The following is a 22665-nucleotide window of genomic DNA, read 5'->3' on the forward strand; positions in this document are numbered from 1 at the left end:
GATGTTTACTAGGTTGAAAGTATAAGCATGAAATTGTCAATCATAACATTCTAGCACTAACAACACAACAATCACAAGAATTTTTTTTTTATTTAATTATAAATACACCAGGGAGAATAATCCACAATGGTTTCTTGACGAACGAGTATGCGCTGCACATAGAAATAAGATGTGGATGTTAGATAATACTTGGCTGCGACAACAAAATCATCTGGGAAGAGAGTGAGTCCCAGATTTAGTGCACATGCTGGCAACGTAGAATTACTATGCACACTCAAGTAACAGTTCTGTCTGGTTTCTTGGTTATCATAGTAATGCAGAGCAATACTCGTCTACATTTTGTGGGTACCACATGTTCCCCGCATCCCCATCTCAGCCTAGGGAACTCTCGTCAAAAGAGGGCCTTGCTCCAAGGAGCTCTGTTCTTTTTAAGGCTCTTCCCCTTTCCGTGAACCTGCCTATTGCGGCTGCGCGGTGTCTGACCAGTGATCTTGTCACATTAAGGCAGCGAAAATAATAAAGGGCAAAGCATGTTGGCATTTGAATCAATAAAAGCGTCTTTCGGGCACTTACCATGTTTACTTGTAGAATGAACACACTTTTTTTTCCAAAAAATCGATGCAAAGTTGGGGGGGGGGGGCATTCATTACGCGAAGTAAACTTTTGCGTCCGTATTTACTCGCATAATTCTACTTTATCCTGAAAAATCGAGGCAACTTCCTATTTCTTTGCGCGCGGCGCGCGACCCAGTAACCAAACTGGGCTGTGCAAAAAGAAAAAAAAAAGCTTTGTTTTTTTTTTCTTCTCTTAGTTCCGTGGTTTCTTTTTTTTTTCTTTTTTGCCGCTTTTCGCAAGCTGTTTCGTTTGCTTAAGCGTTGCTTAGGCGAGGGCTTCTCCCCTTCTCTTTCTTACCTCCTTGCGCGCGGCCCGTGACGCGAGACCCTGTAACCAAAACGGGCTGTGCAAAAAGAAAAAAAAAAAGCTCTTGGTCTGTTTTTTTCTTTTAGTTCCCTGGTTTGTTTTTTTTTGCCGCCTTTGCAAGCTGTTTTGTTTGCTTAAGCGCGATCCAAACCAACGCTTCTTTTTGCGCCTGTAGGTCGTGCGGCTGCGGATGTGACGTATTTTCGTGACGTCGCGCCGCTTCTTCGCTCCTTCCGGGCGCGCATAAAAAAGTTGGTTGATTTCAACTTCTTTCTCAACGCGCACAAAAACGCGCGGTGACGTAGTAGGGCGCTCCTGTGTCCCGGCCAATCGGTGGAGGGCAAGCTAGTTCTTGCTCCGCGTTTCTTCGCCGTCTGGCTGCCCTCTCCTCCCTCCCTTTTATTCTCTTCCAACATAACAACGCGATCTCTCTCTCTCTCTTTCTCTCGCCGTCTGGCCGGCCAGTCTGTCGCAGTTGCACTTTGCTTGTGCGCTCGTGCCTGCGTGCGCGCGTGCCTGCGTGCGCGCGTGCGCGCTCGCCCGAAGTTTTACTCGTCCAAACCAAAGCGCACGGTTCTGACTCAGAAAGCGCGCCCGGAAACAGCAAAAACGCCACGAAATGCGTCACATCCGCAGCCGCACGACCTACAGGCGCAAAAAGAAGCGTTGGTTTGGATCGTGCTTTAGGCGTTGCTTCAGCGAGGGCTTCTCCACTTATCTTTCTTATCTCCTTGCGCGAGGGGCGCGACCCCAAAGTCCAGACTGCGCTGTGCAAAAAAAGAAAAACTCCTCTCCATGTTTTTTTTTCTTGCTTCTGTTGGGTCTTTTTATATTTTTTTAACGCCTGTTGCAAGGCGTTTTGTTTGTGACCTCGCTGCACCAGGATAGAAAGGTGCATTCATTTTGCGCGCTTGGGGGGAGGGGGTCAAAATTTTGACATCCGAGTTGGGGGTGCTGGGGGTGCGTTTAATACGCCAGTGAAAAAAAAAGTCGAAAATTTGAGAGCCAACTTGGGGGGTGCGTTCATTATGCGAGTAAATACGGTAATTTGTTTCTACATTGTATGTGGTTTGCGGCGAAATCCACAATTCTTGGGATTCTAGTTTTTTGTTCAGACAAACAAATGTATGGCCCATTGTTTCAGTGGATGTCCTGGTTCCCAACAAATATGCTGAGCAAGTGCCCACCAAAAATCATAAAATAAAGGTGCCAAAACTGAGTACCGGATGCTTCCTCGGAAATTGGAAATTTTCAGACTGCAAAGGCATTCGTGGTAACCATGTGATGCAAATATGCAGATCCTTAAAACAGATTAGCCACAGAAACATAGTACTAGACGGTACCAATCAAATATATCGCAACTGAGGCATCCGAAGAAAAGGCTCGTGCCTACAATAAGCCCCACAAGCACACCAAGCAGGAATCAAGCAAACCTACTCCTGATTCTGGAAGGCCACTACTCCAAGTTCGTGAAGAACGAAAGGGTCGTTCGGAGCGATTGCAAGGGCCTGGTTGAAGAAGCGTTCGGCCAGCTTCGTGTTGTTCGTCAGGCCATACTCAAGACCAATGTAGAGGAAGGGGAGGTGGCATCTGCAAGGAGAAGAAGAAAAAAAACTCTGCACCGAAGAACTCACGAATACTTGTTATAGATACCCCCACACTCTGAATGGAGTACTCAGCACTGCTTTTTATGGGAGCACTTTCCACAATCCTTTCATTTTCTGTCTCTCTCTACACACTTTACTAAGTCTGCTTTTAAACTATACACCAACTCAACCCTCTGATGTCACGCCACTGTGGTGGCACTGCTGCCGGCACTGCGCAAGTGCAAACGTTTCGTCTCATGCAGATCTGGTTTCTGCACACCCGCGGTGCTCACACCCGGTGTCGGCAAACGCAGGCTTGTTTGTAAGCAGCATATTGGTATATATGACACCTCGGTTGATCCACTGCAAGGTCAATTTAGCGTGCATTGAGCGAGCGCTAACCTAAGTAATTTTTTATATGTAAACTGGGCAACACAGTTTGACTGAGTAAAAAAAAGCGGCACTTTTTGCATTATATACTTAGTCAGGCGAGTGCCAAACATCAGATGTTAATTAACCTTTAGATTGGAGCACTACCGTATTATTCCAAGAGATACCCCACCCCCCAAAGATAACCCACCCTAATTTTTGGCTTGATTTGCTATTTTCTTTTATATACCGAAAGATAGTCCACTCCCAGTGCAGCAGCCCGCGCTAGCGTTGCTGAAAAACAACTAATTTTTTTATTTATGTTTACCTTTCGCTCGGAGTATGAGCACCACGCCGTGTGCTCGTGCTCTGGCAAGCACGTGATTAAAGAGCTTGATTCCCGATGCCGTAGTGGTCTGACATTCCTACACCTAGCAATCATAGTGTTCAGATCAATGATGACCTAGGCGTAAATGCAGCTAGTTACCGTATTAGCACGAATGTAGGTCGACCCTTTTTTTCAATTTTTAAAAATATGAAGTGGGTGGGTCGACTTATAATCAAACCAAAGCATTCCACCTTTGGAAAAAACGAAACAATCGCAATATCATAAACACACCTCGGCTTGTTAAGAGTTCAGCCGGCTGTACCTCTAGCATTGCACTATTATCTGCGCTCATTTTACAAATTAATTATTTTATTTGTGCGAATGAGTATTATCGATAGCGATTCGCAAATTAACCCGAATATACCGTATTTACTCGCAGAATGAACACACTTTTTTTCTGAAAAATTGATGCAAAGTTGGGGGGGGCGTTCATTACGCGAATAAAATTTTTGCGTCCGTATTTACTCGCATAATAAACGGACCTTTTATCCTGAAAAATCGAAGTACCTTCTTATCTCTTTGCGCACAGCGCGCGACCCCTGCACCAAACTAAGCGGTGCAAAAAAAAAAAGGGCTTCTCTGCTCCTCTTTCTTACCTCCTTGCGCGCGGCGCTTGACCCCCCATAACCAAACTGCGCTGTGCAAAAAGAAGAAAAAAAAGCTCCTCTTTGTTTTTGTTTTCTCTTAATTCCGTGGGTTTTTTTTTTTTTTGCCGCCTTTCGGAAGTTGTTTTGTTTGCTTAGAGCGCTTCTCTTTCTTAAGGTCCATACGCACATTCGCGTTTGAACGCATTTGAGTGCGTTGCAGAGCCCTTGCGGCCATGCGCAATCGCTTGCGGAGCAACGCGCGCCTTCCCGCAACGCTCGGTAGCGCGACGCAAGCGAGTAGAGACTCGCTCAACTTTCCGAAGCGTTGCGGTGCGTTCGGGTGCGTTCGACCAATCAGAAGCCGAAAGAGGAGAGGGGGTGACGTGTTTGCTGGCCCCACCCGGCCGACTCGGCGAGACGTATCCGGTTCGCCGGTCGCAGTGCTTGCTTTTTCGTTTTCGGGAGCGGTGGGGACTGTATTTTCCAAGGCTGCGATGGTTCAAGCTTGACAAAACGTCGGGGAAGCCAGCGAGATTGTCCCAAGATCGAACACTTCAACGCTGTCGCCGTGCGCCGCCATGTTGCCTTGGATCTCGCTTACTATTGGTGAGCCACTAGCGATGATAGCGCGTTCTTATTGGCTCTTGATTGCGGCTGTGCGTACAAGTTTGGCGCAAGCGGTCTTCGCAACGAAACGCGTCCGCTTGCCGCTACGGAACGCACCGCGCTCAAACGCGAATATGCGTATGGGCCTTTACCTCCTTGCGCGCGGCGGCGCGCGAACCCAAAATCCAGATTGGGCTGTGCAAAAAAAAAAAAAAAGCTCCTCTCCATGTTTTTTTTTTTGCTTCCCTTGGATCTTTGCAAATTTTTTTAACGCCTTTTGCAAGGCGTTTTGTTCGCCCACGCTGCCCATGCATTCGCGACCTCGCGGCACCACGATAAAAAAGTGCATTCATTTTGCGCGCGTGGGGGGAGGGGGTCAAAATTTTGACGTCCGAGTTGGGGGTGCGTTTATTACGCGAGTGTAAAAAAAAGTCGAAATTTTGAGAGCCGACTTGGGGGGTGCGTTCATTACGCGACTGCGTTCACTGTGCGAGTAAATACGGTAGACCTTTCCAGCGGCAGTCTCAAACGAAGCGATTTACAGCGCACGTCCCTGGTTTTGAGAGTGTACGGCAGTGTTGCCTGACTGCGCTGGGCTGTGGGTTCTCTCTCGTCAGTAGGCTGTGACAGCCTGCGTAGGCGCAATTCCGGATGCTGGTGGAGGCAAAATTGCCTCGTTTTCTTTTTTGTCTTGTGTTCTATGGCAAAAAGAATTTTTCGCAGCTTTTTAGAAAGGATTGCCTAATTTTTGGGAACAAAAACAAACAAATGAAAGCTATTTTTGGCGAGTCCGTGCGCGACAGATCAAATTCAACTGGAACATCTGTTTGATTTTATGTTCATATTTTTTAACAGCACCATGCATTCAGCCGTTTCGATATACAAAGGTCTTAACTGCCCAAAATATTTAACCCCATCACAGGATAGCCGACCTGCATGAGTATTCCCTGCGCTTACAACATGAAATTCAACGAGTCTCATCAATCGAACAACATATATTGTATGTACCCCACGGTGTCACGTCATCCAAAGAGGATTTGAGAAAGGAAGATACGGTGTCGATGATAGTCACTTCACGACGATTGGACGGAATCCGGCTCGTCTTGGGGTGCGTTTTGAAGAGTGATGTCTTTTCACACAGCATTAAAGGGACACTGACACCCCCCAAAATTTTTGTTTTTCATTTTTTGCCAGGCGCTTTATTATGGTGTTGGAGGACTACCCAATTAATATTTTGCAACAGAGTAGCATATTTTTTTAATAAAGCCAAAAGACGCAACTGCTCGAAACTGAAACCGAAACCCGACGGAGGTCGGAGAAGTGGAGAGAAGAGAGTGAGTGGTGGAAGTCACGTGGCTACACCCGACCGTGCGTTTTTTTTTTTTTTTTTCTCCTCTCCGTAGCAGACAACACGACATGCGGCGTAAGGGAACTGTTCGCCGTGCGATTCTTTTGCAGTTATGTTTGTTCCGCTCGTTGTTCTGTACTCCAAGATGAGTTGTTTTGTACATTGAGGAGTTGGAGATGAGTAGTGAGGGCCCGTGGTGAATTTCCATGATCGGCTCTGAAAAGAATACACCCAAGATGTTGCGAGAAGAGCTGGCTCACATGTCCTGCGTCCAAAAAAAAAGGGGCATTGTGCGACAGAGTTTCCGAAAGATCAACGGGATCGGGACCAATGGCTGGCTGCAATTCCTGTAGAACATATACAGGCACCTCGGAAAGCGGACGCTACCTGATTTATATGCTCCTTGCATTTTGTGGAAAGCGATTACATTGAGTTTGCAGGTGTCAAAAAGGAAATCCCATACCATTTAATTCAGCGAAATGTCGTCCACAACATTTGTTTGTTATTTTTTTTGTTTGTTTCTTTAGTGATAATTGTAAAAGAAAAAAAAGATATGTAAACATCGGAAAATGTTTGAAAAAGAAAAAAAAAAGTTTCACAGAGGATCGAACCCGGTCATACCGCGTGTGAAGCGGACGTCTTTCCCACTGAGCGACTGGGGCATTTCTTTACTGGAGGATCTCCTTCCTTAGTAATATTTCAGCCGGTAAACTGTAAGTTGGAAAGTTTGCTGCCGATTTTCCTCTAGCAAAAGCACTTTCGGGTCAAAGTCGGGAAGCACCACACATTGGCGACATTCGCACCTAGTAAAGAAATCATACGCGTGCATATTGAACTCGAAGTAGACACGTCGTGCTTGACGTTTGCGCGAGCGATGTCTTCAGCCACGAGAAGGGAGCGACGGCTCGGCAACGTTTTCGTGCAAATCGGCTTGGTGGTCGGGCGTGTCGTACGGTATGAATACCAATTCTTTTGATCAGTCCCAAATTTCTCTTTTAAAGGTAGACAGAATTCGCCGGTACCGCGAACGACAGTTCTGAAATAGAGGTCCCACACCAGTCTCGGCTGCCATCGCCGTCCCCGCGAGTCCCACGATACGCGAAATGACGAACGCACAGAATGCTTCCGGTTGTCTGTGGAATTTTTTTTTTTAATCAACGTATTTGCAGCTTTTTAGTCGCCCCGAAAAATGGGTTTCATATTTTTTTTCTATTTTTAATATTGAGTGTGTGCCTTCAGTGACCCACGACTTTGATTAAATTTGGTGGTCGCATCGATACCTTAGAAAACGGCCCGTGACCGCGGAAAAGAGAGTGAGCGAGACTCGAACCGGCCAGTTCTTGATCGGCGGTTTTTGGGCGGAAAGAAACCGAATTTCGAGCCGCAAATTGTGTTCTGGGTAGTTGAGCTCTCATATGTCACGTACAACTAAAAACCTCGGCGAGCATAAATACCCTGTCAGTGTCCCTTTAAGGCAAATGAACGAACGCGTCTATTCAGCCCCCATACCCCGGACGCCATCAGCTACTTCTCGCCAAGACTGGGAACATAGCCGGGAAGGTTTTTCGGAGATTATCTGAACGAAATTAATCCTCGAAGAACGTCGAACGACCCGCGTCGCGGGCTGCTTGACATTCGATCTCTTTGTTCATTTCCTGCGAAGGTCGAGCAGGCTACGAGCCCTGGTAATCCCTGGTTATCATGGTGGAAGATAACACAAAACACACCAGCACCCTGAACGGGCAAAGGAAGTAAAAACTTTCGAGGAAATCCGGCGAACTTCGAATGCACAATGCAGGTCGGGAGCTGCGCTGACAGGGTTTCCACAGCTCAGGCGGGTGGCAGGAAGTTTTGGCTGATAGGGGTCGCTCGAGTCGCACAATGGCGGCGGCCAGAGAGCTCTTTTTGCAAAGGTCTATACGGCGGTGAACAGCGCACGGCGCGCCCGACTCCCGGGGGGTGGCGGCATTTCTTGTAAGAGCCGCTCCGGAGGCCGCTGGAACAGCCTTCGCAGTTTTTCGCGTGATTCACGGTCGCACATCGTTTGATCGAGTGTCGAGATCATACTGGAGCGCTAACTAAGTTTATTTTGTATTGACAAGCTTGATCCGGGCAGTTTAGGTTTTCGATGCTCGTTTATGGCCATTCTTCACTCAGAAGCAATTAACAAGTGCGCTGGTGGACGCAAGTTCGACCCGTCAGAACGGGTGATGCTCCAGTGGAGTTTGCAATGGCGCAAGATCTTAAGCTGTGCCGACAAGCAGCTTTCAGGCCAAAGTCTAGATAGGTGAGAATGCCTTCCGGAGTTGGAGGTCAGGCTTGTAACGTACGGCGCAAAAGTGTGTAATCGGTCCCTACCCGTGACATCCAAAGTGATCGCCGAGCAAGTGCAGAAGATGCGGTTAATCCCGTCATTTGCGAAGTGCGAGATTTCGTTGGACGACTCCAACGACGTGCTTCGAGAACGTGGCAGTGATTATGACGGGACTGACATCACCAGTGCGGACGAGTCGTAGTCTAGTCGCGGACGAAGTGAGAATGACAGTGAGCAGCTTCAGTTGTCCCGCCTCCAGCGTGAACTTCCTAGTTTCGATAACACCTGGCCATCTCGCGCGCGTTCATGCGCAGCCAAAGCACGCCAGGAGGCATCGATCGCGTGTTGGAGGCTCGGCTTTTGAAACAGATAGTACTTTGCCGTCCTCTTGTGTTCGCAGTAAAATGCGCATCTAAAGATTTTTTTTTTTTTTGCTGATGTACAATGTGGGGGGGTCAACTTATAATCGAGTCGACTTACAATCGTGTAAATATGGTAGCTATAGTGGCATATAAGCGAACATTGCTGACTGGGAAGTACAGTCATCATTGCTTCATTGTACCTCGCCACGATAACAAGTTTGGCAGGAAAACATGATCTAAAAATAGTCTTTTTAACTTTTCTTGATTGTACGCCGAAAGTTAGCCCACTCCTTATTTTCACCCGAATTGCTCTAACTTTTAGATGGGATTATTACGGTACACACATATAAGCATATTCCACTAAAATGGTCATTTTGATTACGGCCGTCCAGCTATGTGACAGAAATAAATAGTAATCCTGTTAATCGCTTCTTTATTCCAACTGTTCCCACCCTCTGCACTAATATAGTCATGATTACTGTATTTATTGAAGGGGCCCTGCAATCATATTTAAGCGTCTACCTTTTTTGCGGTTTCCACTTCTTTTGGGCAAGCCAGCGGGCACGGAGAGAGTAACTAAATTTCAGTCCGTCATATTTTAACCAGACGACGCGGAAACCTCCTCCACCGACGAGGGCGACCCGCGGTGCCGAAAGCGCGCAAAATGTGACGTCTTTGGTCCTGGGCTTACTACTGGTCAGAGCCGCTAAAAGCTTCTTTTTAGTCGAAATACAAAACATAAGTGGCACGAATTGTTTCAATTATTTATAAAAGTAGTTTTTGTTCAGTATTTTAGATCAGAAAAGAAACTAATGCAGTTCATAAAGTACGGAAACAAGAAATGACCCGTCGACATACCCGGCACCAAGCAGTGGAAAAGGCGGCGCATACTAGAAAGGAGTAGTGGGATCAGACGCCAACACCGGAAAGGTCCCGGATGTACGCGGCGGCGCTGCGGTCGTATGGACAGGAGGATCCGACCGGCTCCGAGCGTTCCGAAGGCCTTCGGCGAGAAGCTTTGTCTTGTGGTTTGGGCGTTCCGCGGTATGGCACCGCAAAGTGGCTCCCATTCTGAACTGATCTTTACCCCGTGTTTGCTGTCGTTTGTGGCCAATGAAGTGTCATGCCGAATTAGTATTTAATCGCGCAGAAAATGCAATGAGAGCCGCTCTGGCTGCCCGCTGTATACAGCCTATCCAGAACACGCTTTAGTAGCGCCCTCTCGCGCCGTCGACACGGAGTGCGGCAGCCTTGAGCGCTCAATGAGCTCACTACCCCTCCTCTAGTTCACGGCTAGAGGAGGGGTAGTGAAAGAGAGCCTGCTAGATGAGAAGACACAGATAGCATTTGGATTTAAAAATCCAAGCAGCAGCAGGATGCAAAGTATAATATTTACATCTTCAGAATCTCAGGACAAAAAAAAAACATCTTTGAACCCCAATGATAATGGTGTCTTGTCACTCCACAGATCAGGCTCTCTGTAAGTGCTGCCATAAAGCATAAATATGAACCGTTCGTAAAAACGTCAAACAAGGTTCAAGAAAATATGATAAGTAAACGTCCAGTGCGACAAGCAAGATAAAAGGAAAGTCACTAGTTCAAATATGCTACCATAACCAAATATTATCTACCTCCGAGCACAACTGAAGCAATTATGCAGCACATGAAAATTCTGGCATGACGAAATGTAGAGTACTGCACTCGCCTGAAATATCTACATCAATTACGAATAAGGTAAGCACACCTACTTTTCAGTAGACGATGGGGATAGTCAATCATTATAACCCACGGAATAAGTTAAGTGAATGATGGGGCACAGAAAATGCTTGAACCCAAAAGTACAACCTGCACAGGACTCTTCGCATAAAAAATGGCACGTTCATTGTACAGCACAAATAGCAGCTCTGAAGAAGGATTGCACTTCTGCATTATTATTTCTCTATGCTGCTTTTGTGAATAACAATTAATCGGCCATCTGCGTGCCTTCTGCAGACCCAGTTCATAATTGCTGTAGCCCTGTGAAGCGAATATGGTATTTTAGAATAAGTCTGGACACAGCATGGACAACAAATATATTGCTAGACTGTATAAGATCCAAAAAAACTGCTAAGCCCAAAGGTTGATATGTCTGGCTACTAATTTCCCGAAATCAGGGAGCCGGGTCCGGCCCGCGGAAGTTTTCTGTCTGGGCCATGGCTGGCCGCGGTCCATCCAATGGAGCCCAGCCCACGGCCCACTTCCAAAAGACCTGCCACTCCTGGTACAAAATGAAGTGCGCGCAAAGAAATGGCGCTGCAGAGCACTCCAAATGCGCAAATGAAGATGCCAGAAAAAACGGGTGAAACTGCATTGTAACGCAGGTGATCTCGCCATTATAATTATTGAACATTGTCATCAGCATCACCAATTTTAGTCTCCTGCTTCATGTTTCTGTAACTTTGTAAATTTTTTTTTTGCATTCTCACATACAATGTGTTTACTGTCTTTGTCACACATATTGCATGCTGTCAGCATTATTTTGATTATTTTCATTAGTGTCTTGCACTGGGCGAATGTGCCACATTTCCCTAGCACTTTGATTCGTGCCTGGTGAATTTTCTTGGTCACAATTTTCATGCAAGGTCATTATTAGCTAAATATAAATTTCAAATTGAAGTACACACATTTATTAACCTTAGGAAGAGGTTTTTAGTACTTACTCTAACAATAGTGTTTGTGTTGAAATGCCTATCTGTTTGTTTATTTAGCTCTTTCTTTTCATAAGTACTACTCCTTTTTTCCGGCCCTCGGGGCTGCACCAGGACCCTAATCCGGCCCCTTAGCCAAAAGGTTTGGAGAACCCTGCCCTAAGCTATTGATTCTCTAACCATGCTCCTACTATCATCATTTTCCCTGAGTACCTCCAGGGGATACTAGGCCCAATTCAGAGGGGTACGGAAACAAAAATTGAAATATTCGAATTTCGTTCGGAAATGAGTCAAGCATGACGGATAATAGCCGTAAATGATAATCGCACGTTTGTATTTTGAACGACTGGCTTCATTTTTCGTTCCAAACGGTGCACTCGAGCAATCGCTCGAAAAGAAGCGAACGGAGAGCATGAGGCGTCATGGGATATCTGGCGCAAACAAAAACAGAAAGAAAAGATTTCCCGCCTTCGTGGAGTAGCAAGGCAGGCGTGGTTATGAGCTTTGCCCTTGGTGGCGTTGTCAGCGTTGTGGTGGTGTCAATAGCGTCAGCGCGTTACAACCGAGCCGTTTGAAGTACCCGTGGGGTGAGAGCGTGTGGCTGGCCCAAGGAGCACGTAGCTTCCACAACACTGTCAGCTTAGGGCTGAATGGGGTGGGGAAAGCAACTTTTGTTCGAGTTTTGAGCGACGGGCTAATTTTCTAGGGGGAGAGTGGCTGCGTCCGGTTGCACGAACCAGGGTCCGAGAAAAAGGGGAGTCCTTCCTTTCAGTCTTCTTGGACCGTTTGGTACAATGCATGACTGGTGAGTTGAGGAGGAAAGCTAAGAGGGAAAATGTTGAAATGTCAAAGAGCGGCGCTGCTCCGAAGGAATCTGCTACGTCATGACTACGTAGCAAATTCCACAACGTTGCTAGACTACCTCCCAAATAGGCTCTGCATGCATCCACCAGGTGCACATTGAAAGATTGTTTATTTAGCTTTAAAATTAGTTTTCTTGTGCCTTTCAACAGAAGACTGGTGTTTTTGAGGTTAGGGTGCAACATGCAACATATTCAAGCTAGAAAATGAGCGCTGGAATTTCGTTTCTCTATCCCTTTAAGCATAAGTGAGCCACGCACATTGGGGGAAAAAGGCATACTTGAGCTTTTCTTTTTCCGAATGTGTGTACTATTTATTTTTGTTGACAAACTTTTGAACAGCCAACTGTTTTTCTGCAACAATGCAGAGACTGCCGAGGTTCCTCAGCTGCCTTTCAAAGTGGCCACACATTTCTTGGGATCACGAAATTCGAGAATTTTTTTCCAAGTTACCAACAAGCCAGCTTACCCTTTCATCAACTGGAGGGCTTTGAAGTAGGCAGCCATGGCCTGGTCATGCTCACTCTCCACCGCAAAGGAGTGGCCATACATCAGCCATGCCGGACCAAACACTTGATCAAGTACGGTGGCCTTGCTGTTCCACAGGACAACAGAACACCTTGTCAGTCACTGGCACAAAATCCAATGCTCAGACATCAGAAACCATGCTAGTAGGCTCGCGATAACTCAAACTCGGATATTTCACACTTCTGGTTAATACAAACAAATTTTAAAATTTTGGTTGTCCCACCGTGTTTTTAATGTATTCATAAGCCCCTTGATTCAAATGTCATTTTCGTATAATTCATACTTTTTTTGTTCTCGCAGACCCGTTGAGTGCGCTTAATTCCGAGCACCGGTGCACTGCAGAGGTGACATGGCGACACCCACAGAGCTTGCTTCCACGGGTGTTGCTTCTCCGCAGTACACTCGTGCTCTCTGAGAAGCATACTGAACGGGTTCAAGCAGGGCACACATGAGATATGAAAACAAGCACCATGTGGAAATCTCCAAAGCAACCTCCGCGGATGCTGTGACGTGGCGGCATGGCATAGGTCCATGTGAAGCATCCGTGCAAGTTGCTATGAAAACTTCTTGGCCTGATGAACAAACTAGAGCCACTAAATGAGCTATGCTTAGAGTATCCGCAGTCCGTTTCCCAATCTGCTAGTGGGCGCCATCATCTTGGTGCTTAGAGCAGAGCAGATGCAACTGTCGATTGTCAGAATAAAAAAAAAATGTAACTTCCTTAGCTTTAGACACAGTGGTAGGAAGCTCAAGTGATATTGTTTTGCTCTGTCACAAACCCTTCCGACATTTCTGGAGGACGGAAAAACGTTTCCTGCGATTTCAGATATAGCTTCAGGTAACTGGCAACCATGGTTTTGCGCACCTAGGTGGCTGAAGTGTCATTACTCTGAAGCATAGTTTTTCTAGTGGCTCTAGAACAAACTTCATTCTGTTTTGAGTTGTCATGTACTGTCTAAACAGTCCACGATAAACAACATTAATGAGAGATAAATAATCTTATGTCATACATTTCACATATGTTTCATGTGTTAAGGCATACCTACTTATGATCAGTAGGCCTATGTAGAGTTGTTGTTGAAAACATTTCATTAAGGTACAGAAGGGTACGACGCGGCCAGTTGCATGCCTTGCCACAAAGGGGAAGGGGAGAGGGATATGGGGGCCTATGTAGAGGAAATGAATATCTGCTTTGCATGAACCATTAAAAAGGCAAATCAAAATTGTATCTTGCATCATATTTAGATGAATTTCTGATAATTCAAGCTTTTGATAAGTCAAACAAAATATGTGGCTTCCTGGAGTTTGAATTATTGAGAGTCTACATCAGGGGTGGCCAGGCTGACTCGGCCCAAGAGCTGCAAACAAAACCGTGAAACTTCCACTGTCGAGACCGGTTATAACAGAGTCAATGGGAATCAGAAATTGCTTCACTATATCTGCTTCTTTGTTATATGTGAACTCATACAAATAACATAAAAAAAAAAAGAAAAAAGATAACACGGGTTATCACGAGCACATGTTTATTGAGCCTGCAGAAAGCAGTTGAGGCTTCCCTGCAGTTGTCCTCTGCTAGACCGGATCCATGTCTCGCCTCGCCAACTGCGAGAAGCTCCGATTGAAAAAATATTCCGCTATGTACAGACCGTGTCGACAGCTACAATGGCTCTACGGAGGATGCCGGCAGTAGACAGCATTCTTTATGTTTATGCGTACTCCGTCGAAGATGGCACGCTTTTGATTCATGGAGATTGCCTTCGTCTTCCCGTCAAGGTCTCCATTGTTGAGTGGCAATGACTTTCCAAATCGGTGCCTGAGCGAAGTAGACTTTTGCACGAGAGTAATCTCACTGACCAGACGTCGACAAGAATCACGAAGCAAACAAAGAAGCGCGCACGGCACTACGTTTGCACTGAAGCTTGTCTGTCGCTGGTATAGAGAGACTAGATTTAAGAGATGGGGCAACTGCTTGATCGGGGTCACATGGTTTCTGGGCCGCATTTACAGAATGAGGTGCAGCATGCAAGGAGTGAAAACTCAAAAGCGTTCACCTTCTGCAAACCATGTCCACTTCTCCACCCAGTTTCCTCGTCACACTGGCCCCGCAACAATCAAATGCAGGCATACTTACTGCTCCCTCCTCTTAAACCTAGTCTCTCTCCATCATCTCCGCCGGTACGTTGTCGCTAGCGCTTCAAACACCCCTATCGGCATGCCACAACGGCTCCTCCGCGTGCGATGCAGTAAAGCCGCTTCCCAGATAAGGAACGAGGAGCAGACAACAATGCAGACTGCCGCCGGCGGCCTTTCCAGAACCTCTGTAGCCTGTTCTCGGTGACTTATTGGTCGCGACACCAAAGTGCAGCGGTCCAAGACTTAGTAAACTTTTAAAATTTTATTCTTTTTTTAAATTATCACAAAACTTCTCTTCGCTATAATGAGGGAGCCGCTCAATTTCCTTCGCTAAAAAAAGACACAAATGCATTGAAAAAGTGCAAACGGGAATGGGAAATCGTGATTGCTTCTCTGTAGCTGCTATTTCGTTATAACCGACCTCGTTACAGCCGGTCTCGACAGTACTTTAACCCTATCGGAGTCAAAAGCAGTCCAACTGTACGTAAGGCAGTAGTAACACAAGACTACCAAACCGCAACCTGTCTTTCGATTTAAAACACGTTCCATTTCTCTTTTTGGGGAAGTGCTCGTGTGACCGGAAGGGAGGCAGGGGAGTGAGGGGAGAAGTAGGGGGGTAGGGGAGGCAGCTGTGAGCCGCACTTTAACACGCGAAGAGCCACAGCTTGGCCACTCCTGGTGAACATACTCAAAAAAGTCATACCTGAGATAGCGACGCGCAGAATCCGCCTTTCCTACCAGGAAGTAGTAACACCCAACTGCGAACCAAGATATCTATGAAACAAGTAGAATAACATTGGCATTGAGTGGTTTTTATTCTAAAATATTCTATACTAGTGCCAACATAATAGCACTGAACACGTCACATTGCACAATGGTGACGTTACTGCAACTTCCAACTAGATAATGTAAACTGTCAAGTAAGTCAAGAAAAAGCTCTAAAACTGACGAAACTTCAGCAGGACAGTCACATTATTTGGCAAAGTGTCTTTCATTGATGATAATCAGAAAACACACCATGCAGACCAACTCAACTCCGTTACGTCACGCCACGGGGGTGGCAGTTTGGGTACGCTTCCAGTCAGGGGTGTGGGCGGAAGTCGCCATGCGGGACGGCCATTCCTGTGTTGTTTTAGAAGAAACCAGGCTAAAACCTGCCTGCTCGTCAAAACACCGTGACTGGGGCAATACCTAAACAGCTGGGAAAGATTAGTTTTCATGTGTTTTCTGTCTGCTCAGTTTGTCCGATAATGTGGATAGGTGCCGTGAAAGGGGAAAATCAGACACTGTCAGACCACGAGTTTTTGGGTTGAATTCAGGAATATGTGTGGTCATCAGATTTATTTGATCTGTTCCATTATGAATGTGGGAACACCAACAAGCTGTCCGGACCACCCGCAGACCATGTTCAGTGCATCTTCACATTCAAGCGGCTGCCTGATCGTTCATAATGTCGTCTGCTCTTTGAACTTGTTCAAACTGTCATCTGAACATTTTAATGGCAGTGGCCAGTAGACCAAACGTTGCGATAAGAAGTAAGTGCAGGCCTCAAAAATCTTTTAAGTTTGAAGGTTGTTCGGGGTAAGTAGGCTTGGTGTAAACTGTAGATACAAGGAGGTGTTGATCATTGTTACCAGTGGTCATCACCGACTTGTTATGCCCGATTCAGTGATGCGATTATCATGATTTTCAGTATAAACGTCAAGCATCGCAGCTACCGTCCATGCTTTTGCAGCCCGAGCGACGTCGCGACTGAAAATAGCGAGCAGAATCTCATCATGTGGATCAGGCTTTAGGTCCATTTTGCAGCGTTCATAGCGAATGGATCGCTGCTGATCTTATTTACACAAAGTTTTATGGTGTAATGAGCCTCGTTAATTTCGCTCAGGCCACTGAAGTAACACACTGTAAGGAAGATTATAGAATCAACACTTCAAACACGAAAAAGAGCATGGGGACTCACACCGACAACATTGTATTCCAATGGTTTGTTGACGTGGGATGCGCCACTTCTTACCCAACCCTCATTGCAGATGCGCAGCACCAGTGACATACCGCTAGGGGTACTCCGGTTTGTTTGTAAACATGAGTTGCTGTAAACTAGTGGTGTAGCCGGGGGGGGGGCTTATGGGGTTTCAGCCCCCTTGAAATCCAAGCGACCCTACAATTCACTCATGCATTTTACATGTTTACAACTGTGCTGCAGTCATTATAAAGTAAGATGCACTTTCAGGACATGACCCAGCAATTTTCCTAATGAGGTCGATGTTCATACGGGAATCTATAATGGAAAATTACCATCTTTTATGATCAACGTACCGCATTGTCTGGGAACAAGTCGACAAGCTTGTGGGCCAAATAAAAGAGAGCTGAAAATAGATGCATCATGTTGTCTTAAAGCAGCAATTTCTAGGAACATTTTGATTGGCCAATGTAAAGCTTTACATACCATTAGATTTCCCAAGTTCTAACAGGCACGATATGTGAACAGGTAGACAATCAGTGTGGTATGGGTCCTTGCTTAGTACGCTGGCCACAAAAAAAAGCAAACAAACAGATATTTCAATGCAAGTTTTACATAGAACAAAATGATGAAGTATCAAGGATGATTAAACTTTGCACACACTAACATGTTCAATAAAAATTACCAGAAATTTCGAATGAAATGAAAATCCACATACACTGAAGTAATTTCAAAACACTGCTTGTAATCGCAGTTGTAGAAGCATTTTTCTGCCATGGAGGTTGCAATGTCCAAGTTTCCTCGGAGCTCGTTGAGTCCGTCGGGTATTTCAGGTAGGACTGGCTTGTCATACTGAAAAAGAAATGACAAAGAAACATTGAAAATAACATTAAATGTAAATAAACAAATGAGTGAGATAAAAACAGGACGATGACACAGAATACCATGCACCAAACCTGAGCTGCGTCAAGGAGTAGTTTAGACAGAAGACTGGGAACTGGCTCAAATATCTTTAATAGCTAAAAACGAGAATTGCACAGCCAAGAGTATGAAGGTCTCACAGCCATAGGTGAAATCACTCTAAGATGCAGGAGCAACTGTGATGGTAGTCAAACAGAAAAAGGGTAAGCAACCTGGGAAATTTTTATTTTACAGTGAAAAACATAGCAGAAGCTATTTACCTAGACCCTGTTTAACATAAAGCTCACTGATAAAGAAAGTAAGGCTTCAGATTTCTCACAAGTATCGACAACCGGCGCCGCGAGCGAGGGCTACACTGCCATTTGCTTGCAAGAGCTACTCATTTCAGAGCTTCGCCTCCATATGCTCCCAAGGTTTGACAGGGCACGGACATCGTGAAGTGGTGCGTTTAACACAACTTGTAAAACAAACACACCAAGAAACTTTAGCTCGACAGTCCATAAAAAATCTGAACAAAAAAACTTCAACCTTGCTCAGCAGAACAGCAGCTTGATTGTACTGACAAATCCCGTATGTTCCTGCTCTGCAGAAGCATGTATGGCATCCTGTGAGCCTTTGGTTACATAGGGAGCTTTGGTTTCAGCGCTACTAGGCATGCAGGTCTACATCCTGCTAAGGTTAGGAGGACATAAGCCTGCTAAATTTAGCAGGTGAGCTTGCCTTTTGTCATCACACTTTGGATGGGGGGGGGGGGGGGGGCACAAGCTTAATCATGTATTCTACAAAAAAGGTTGTGCATTGTTGGTGGCTCTGTCTGTTTGACTGCCCCTTAGCTGGCTTTATGTGCCATCAGCACTTATTTCCAATCCACCGCAACTGAACTACAGCTTCTTGTCTTTGGTAATCATGCATTCACACTGCCAAGGAGCAACTGTAGACTGCGGTATCCATCCACTTCATGCTGTTCTGAATATCTACAGTAGACTCTCATTAATTAAAACTCCAGGAAGCGACAAAATTTATTTAATTATCCAAAGTTTGAATTATCACAAATTCATCTGAATGTGACACAAGGTAAAATTATGATTTGCCATAAAAATAGCTACACATGCAAAGCAGATATTTTATGATTTTCTCTAAATAGGCCTACTGATCATAACCACAAATGAAACATTCATACTTTTTCTTCTTCTACATAGGTCATGATCATACCAGGAATGAAACATTTGTGAAATGTATGACATAAGTATATCTCTCGAAAATGTTGTTGATCATGGAATGTTTAGACAGCACATGACAACACAAAACAAGAATTAAGTTTGTTTATCAGGTTGAGACGTTGTATACCGTGGACTTAACCCTTTGCGGACACAGGTCGGGCATGGCCCGACATGGGAGAAATATGTTACTGGTCAGTTGTCAGACGTCGCCTGACACGCGACTCCCACTCTCGTTTAAACTTATTCCTCCATTCTTTTTGGCTGGATTGGTGGCACGATCTTTCAGCACATTTCTTTGACACTTCATTGTTTCTATAGTTTGAAATTTTTTCCCATAGAAAGCAGAAGCGCTCGTGAGCGGCGAAGGCGCGGGTCGCTTCGAATTTCGCTGGCTGGAAAAAGCATGGCACTGTTTGCGCAACAATGTGCCTCCATCAGATGATGATGAAACACCCTCTGCTGATTGCAGTGACAGTAGCAACGAAGAAATGAGTGTACCAGACAACAACAGTGGACCCTCTTCTCCACGCGCGCCGGCGCTGTGCTCATGGACTACCTACACAGACGACCTCCCAGACTTCCCTGGTGTGGCATTCACCGTTAGCGACCCTGGACCATAGGTTGGATCGTCAAATCTTGGCTCTGAACTTGAGCTTTTTCAGTTATTTTTTACGGATGAACTCATCAGAGAAATCGTGCAAGAAACAAACCGGCATGCCCACGAGAAATTTTCATCCATGGATTCGCTCGCTGAGCAATCCATATGGAAAAGTTAGGAAGACGTTTCTGTAAAAGTATTCAAGGCTTTCCTCGGTGTTCTCATGAACATGGCCCTCAATCCCAAGCCGGACATCAAGGAGTATTTCAGCCAAGAAATATTGAAGATGATAGTTTTTCCCGCCGTGTTAACTCGCACAAAATTTCTTCAGATTTTTCGGATGCTGCACGTCTCTCCACCTCCGCAAGGTCCCTCACACCAGCCGACACGAGGTAGCAAGACAGCAACATCGTAAACTACAACGACACAAAATGACATGAGCATTTCAAGCCCGGCCCGAACATTTGTGTCGATGAGAGTACAGTTGGCTTCAAGGGCAGGGTCTCATTCAAATGCTACAACCCGCAGAAACCAACGAAGTGGGGCCTCCGTGTCTACGTACTCGCAGACTGTAGAACAGGCTACATGTCAGCATTTGAGCCCTACTACGGTAGCACAACAACAGAGAGCCTCTGCCTGCCAGACCTCCCCTTCATGAGTCGGATCGACCTGCACCTCCTCGGCAAGATGCAATGCACTTTACTCGGAAGCGGGTACCACCTCTATACGAACAGGTTTTATACGTCCCCACAACTTGCTGAGGAGTTGCTCTCTCAGGACGTTTTGCTCTCTCAGGACACGGCCAAGCTGTGAAACAGGATAAGCCGGTAGCCATTCGTGACTATACAAAGAACATGGAAGCTGTTGATCGAGCCGACCACTACTGCATAAGTTACGCATTCTGCCGCAAGTCCCTCAAATAATAGAGGAAGCTCTTCTCGTGGATCCTTGAGGTTGCCATCAACAATAGCTTCCTGCTAATGCAGATGCAACAGGATGCTCAGGGACTGAAGGGGCAAAGCCACCTCCAGTACTGCCGTAAGCTGATCGAACAGCTGGTCGGGGAGTTGCGAATGCGACCCAAGAAAAGAGGATCAACATCACTACAAGAACATACCAGAAAAGACTGCACAGTGTGCAGCCATCGAAAGACGAAAGGAGAACCCCAGTCCCCCCCCCCGGAGAATGCTTAGAAAAATATTACATGCAGTCAAAGTATTGCTAGAGAGCACGGAAATGCAGAACCACTGCAAAAATAGATATTTCTTGTTACCTCTGTACGCTGCACAATTTTTCTTTCTCCTGGCTGATGCACGCAAAATAATATCTGACCGGACCCACCACCAAGTTGGTCAGACTATCTGACCAACTTGCAAAGGGTTAAGCAGTTGTTATGAAAACTGCCGCACGGTGCCCCTTTTTATTGCTCATGTGTCCCAAATGAGCGATGACACATGAGCGATAAAAAGGGGCACCGCGAGGCAGTTTTTATAACAACTTGCAGGGGCGCTGTGACGTGGACCTATGCCATGCTGCCACGTCACAGCGTCTGCGCAAGTTTCTATGGAAATTTCCACGTGGTGCTTGTTTTCATAGCTCATGGTGCTCTGCTTCAGCCCCGCTGAGTACGCTTGTCACCGAGCACCGGTGCACTGCGGAGAGGCAACACCCGCAGGAGCAAGCTCGGCGGGTGTTCGCCTCTCTGCAGTGCACCGGTGCTCGGAAAGAAGCGCACTCAACGGGGCCGCAAAAATAAAAAGTATGAATTGCACGAAAACGCCATCCAAATTAAGCGGCCTATGAATACATTAAAAACATAGCGGGACAACCAAAATTTTGCAATTTGTTTGAATTAACCAAGAGTATGAAATATCCAAGTTTGAATTATCGCGAGCCTACTGTACTCCTATTAACATTGGCTGTGTGTAAGTAAACATAAAGAAAGAGCAAGGATTGACTTTGCCCTTTTCTAGGAACTAAATATTGCAAGCATCTCGAAACGTCTGGTAAATAATCATGGCCAAAATGAAACACAAAAAATTAACTCTTACTGATGATGGTTTAATGGGGACTAACTTGCTCATAACTAAAATGTAAAAAAAAAAAGATACTGCATGATTACTTGTTTTCACTTTCTTTGCAACTCTCACAACAAAGTTCCCATCTACTTCCTCACTTTCTTTCCTCCCTATTTTCTACTGTCAGTGATGGAAGCAGCACTTGAGCTTCTGTAGCGGTTCTTGTGGCAGGCAAAATATTGGTTGGGAGCAGCCACTGATGCTTTTGAAGCAGATGCCAACATCTGTTAGCATATATCACTTGAAATCAATAAATGAGTTTCAATCCTCAATGAGGGTTCCTCTTTGATATTGGAGAATATCAATTATTACCTGGTATAATAAAAATGTATAGGATGCAAAAGGAACATGACTTTCTTCTTAAAAATAAGTCTCAGGTCAGAGTAGGTTTCATTTACAATGGGTACTAAGAAAAAAACAATATTAAAATTAAATTATAACAGAACACATCCCCAGTTGAGATAAAGCCTCTTTCACTCTCATAGTTCATTTAGCCTGTAAATATAATATCTGTAAAATGCCTGCAAGAACAAGCGTACCTACTAAAATGTTGATCAATGAAAACATGTCCCCCCAAGTTTTATGAACCAATCAAACTCAAGATTCTAATATAATAAACTGTAAAAACAAGAAGGAAGAGTCAGTAAACAGGCAAGCTGGTTGATGTTACACATTTGTGAAAAAAATGAAAGACGTTTACAACATCCTGTAACGCCGAATTAGAACGCAGCTCTTGAGGAGGAGGAGGGGAGGGTATGCCCTTCCTCCTCATCCATACCCTTTCCTCCTCATCTCCTCCTCCATCCTCCTCCCTCCCGTGGGACCCTTGTGACATCACTCGTGACGTCACATCTGACGTCATGAGTCCCGCGCGTTTCATTATGGGACATTTCCCATAATACATCGCACGGTTACACCGACGGCGACAGCGACGGCGACAGCGACACCGCTCAAGCCAAAAACAGGTGCCTAAGAGCTGTGCTCTAGAAACTGGAAATGACAGATGAAGAAGGGGACAAACACAAAACGTCTCAATATATATGTATATTCATCTTGAGACATTCTGTGTTTGCCCTTTTCTTCGTCCGTCGTCTCAAGTTTATTTTAAAAAATGAGCAAAAATAACCATCTTTAAACATTAGAAAAACCTACAATTGTGCTTTAAAAGTGACACTGCGCTTTAGCAGCTTTGGGTT

General features: G+C 45.5%; 1 protein-coding gene across 1 annotated transcript in view; it reads right to left on the reverse strand.

Moving 5' to 3' along the window:
• Positions 1 to 2332: 2332 nt before the first annotated feature.
• The window catches only part of LOC8042792 (cell division cycle protein 16 homolog), a 33576-nt gene continuing 13243 nt past the window's right edge, over positions 2333 to 22665 (reverse strand). The window contains exons 8-13 of the mRNA XM_029968431.4: positions 17371 to 17504; positions 17139 to 17218; positions 17009 to 17058; positions 15393 to 15463; positions 12498 to 12623; positions 2333 to 2511 (exon numbers count right to left, since the gene is read on the reverse strand). Of these exons, the coding sequence (XP_029824291.3) occupies positions 2355 to 2511; positions 12498 to 12623; positions 15393 to 15463; positions 17009 to 17058; positions 17139 to 17218; positions 17371 to 17504 (618 nt within the window). The 3' untranslated portion in view covers positions 2333 to 2354. The remainder of the gene's footprint in view (positions 2512 to 12497; positions 12624 to 15392; positions 15464 to 17008; positions 17059 to 17138; positions 17219 to 17370; positions 17505 to 22665) is intronic.

The sequence above is a fragment of the Ixodes scapularis genome, unplaced genomic scaffold (genome assembly GCF_016920785.2).
Source record: "Ixodes scapularis isolate PalLabHiFi unplaced genomic scaffold, ASM1692078v2 PGA_scaffold0__279_contigs__length_252992795, whole genome shotgun sequence".
NCBI classification, from domain to species: domain Eukaryota; kingdom Metazoa; phylum Arthropoda; class Arachnida; order Ixodida; family Ixodidae; genus Ixodes; species Ixodes scapularis.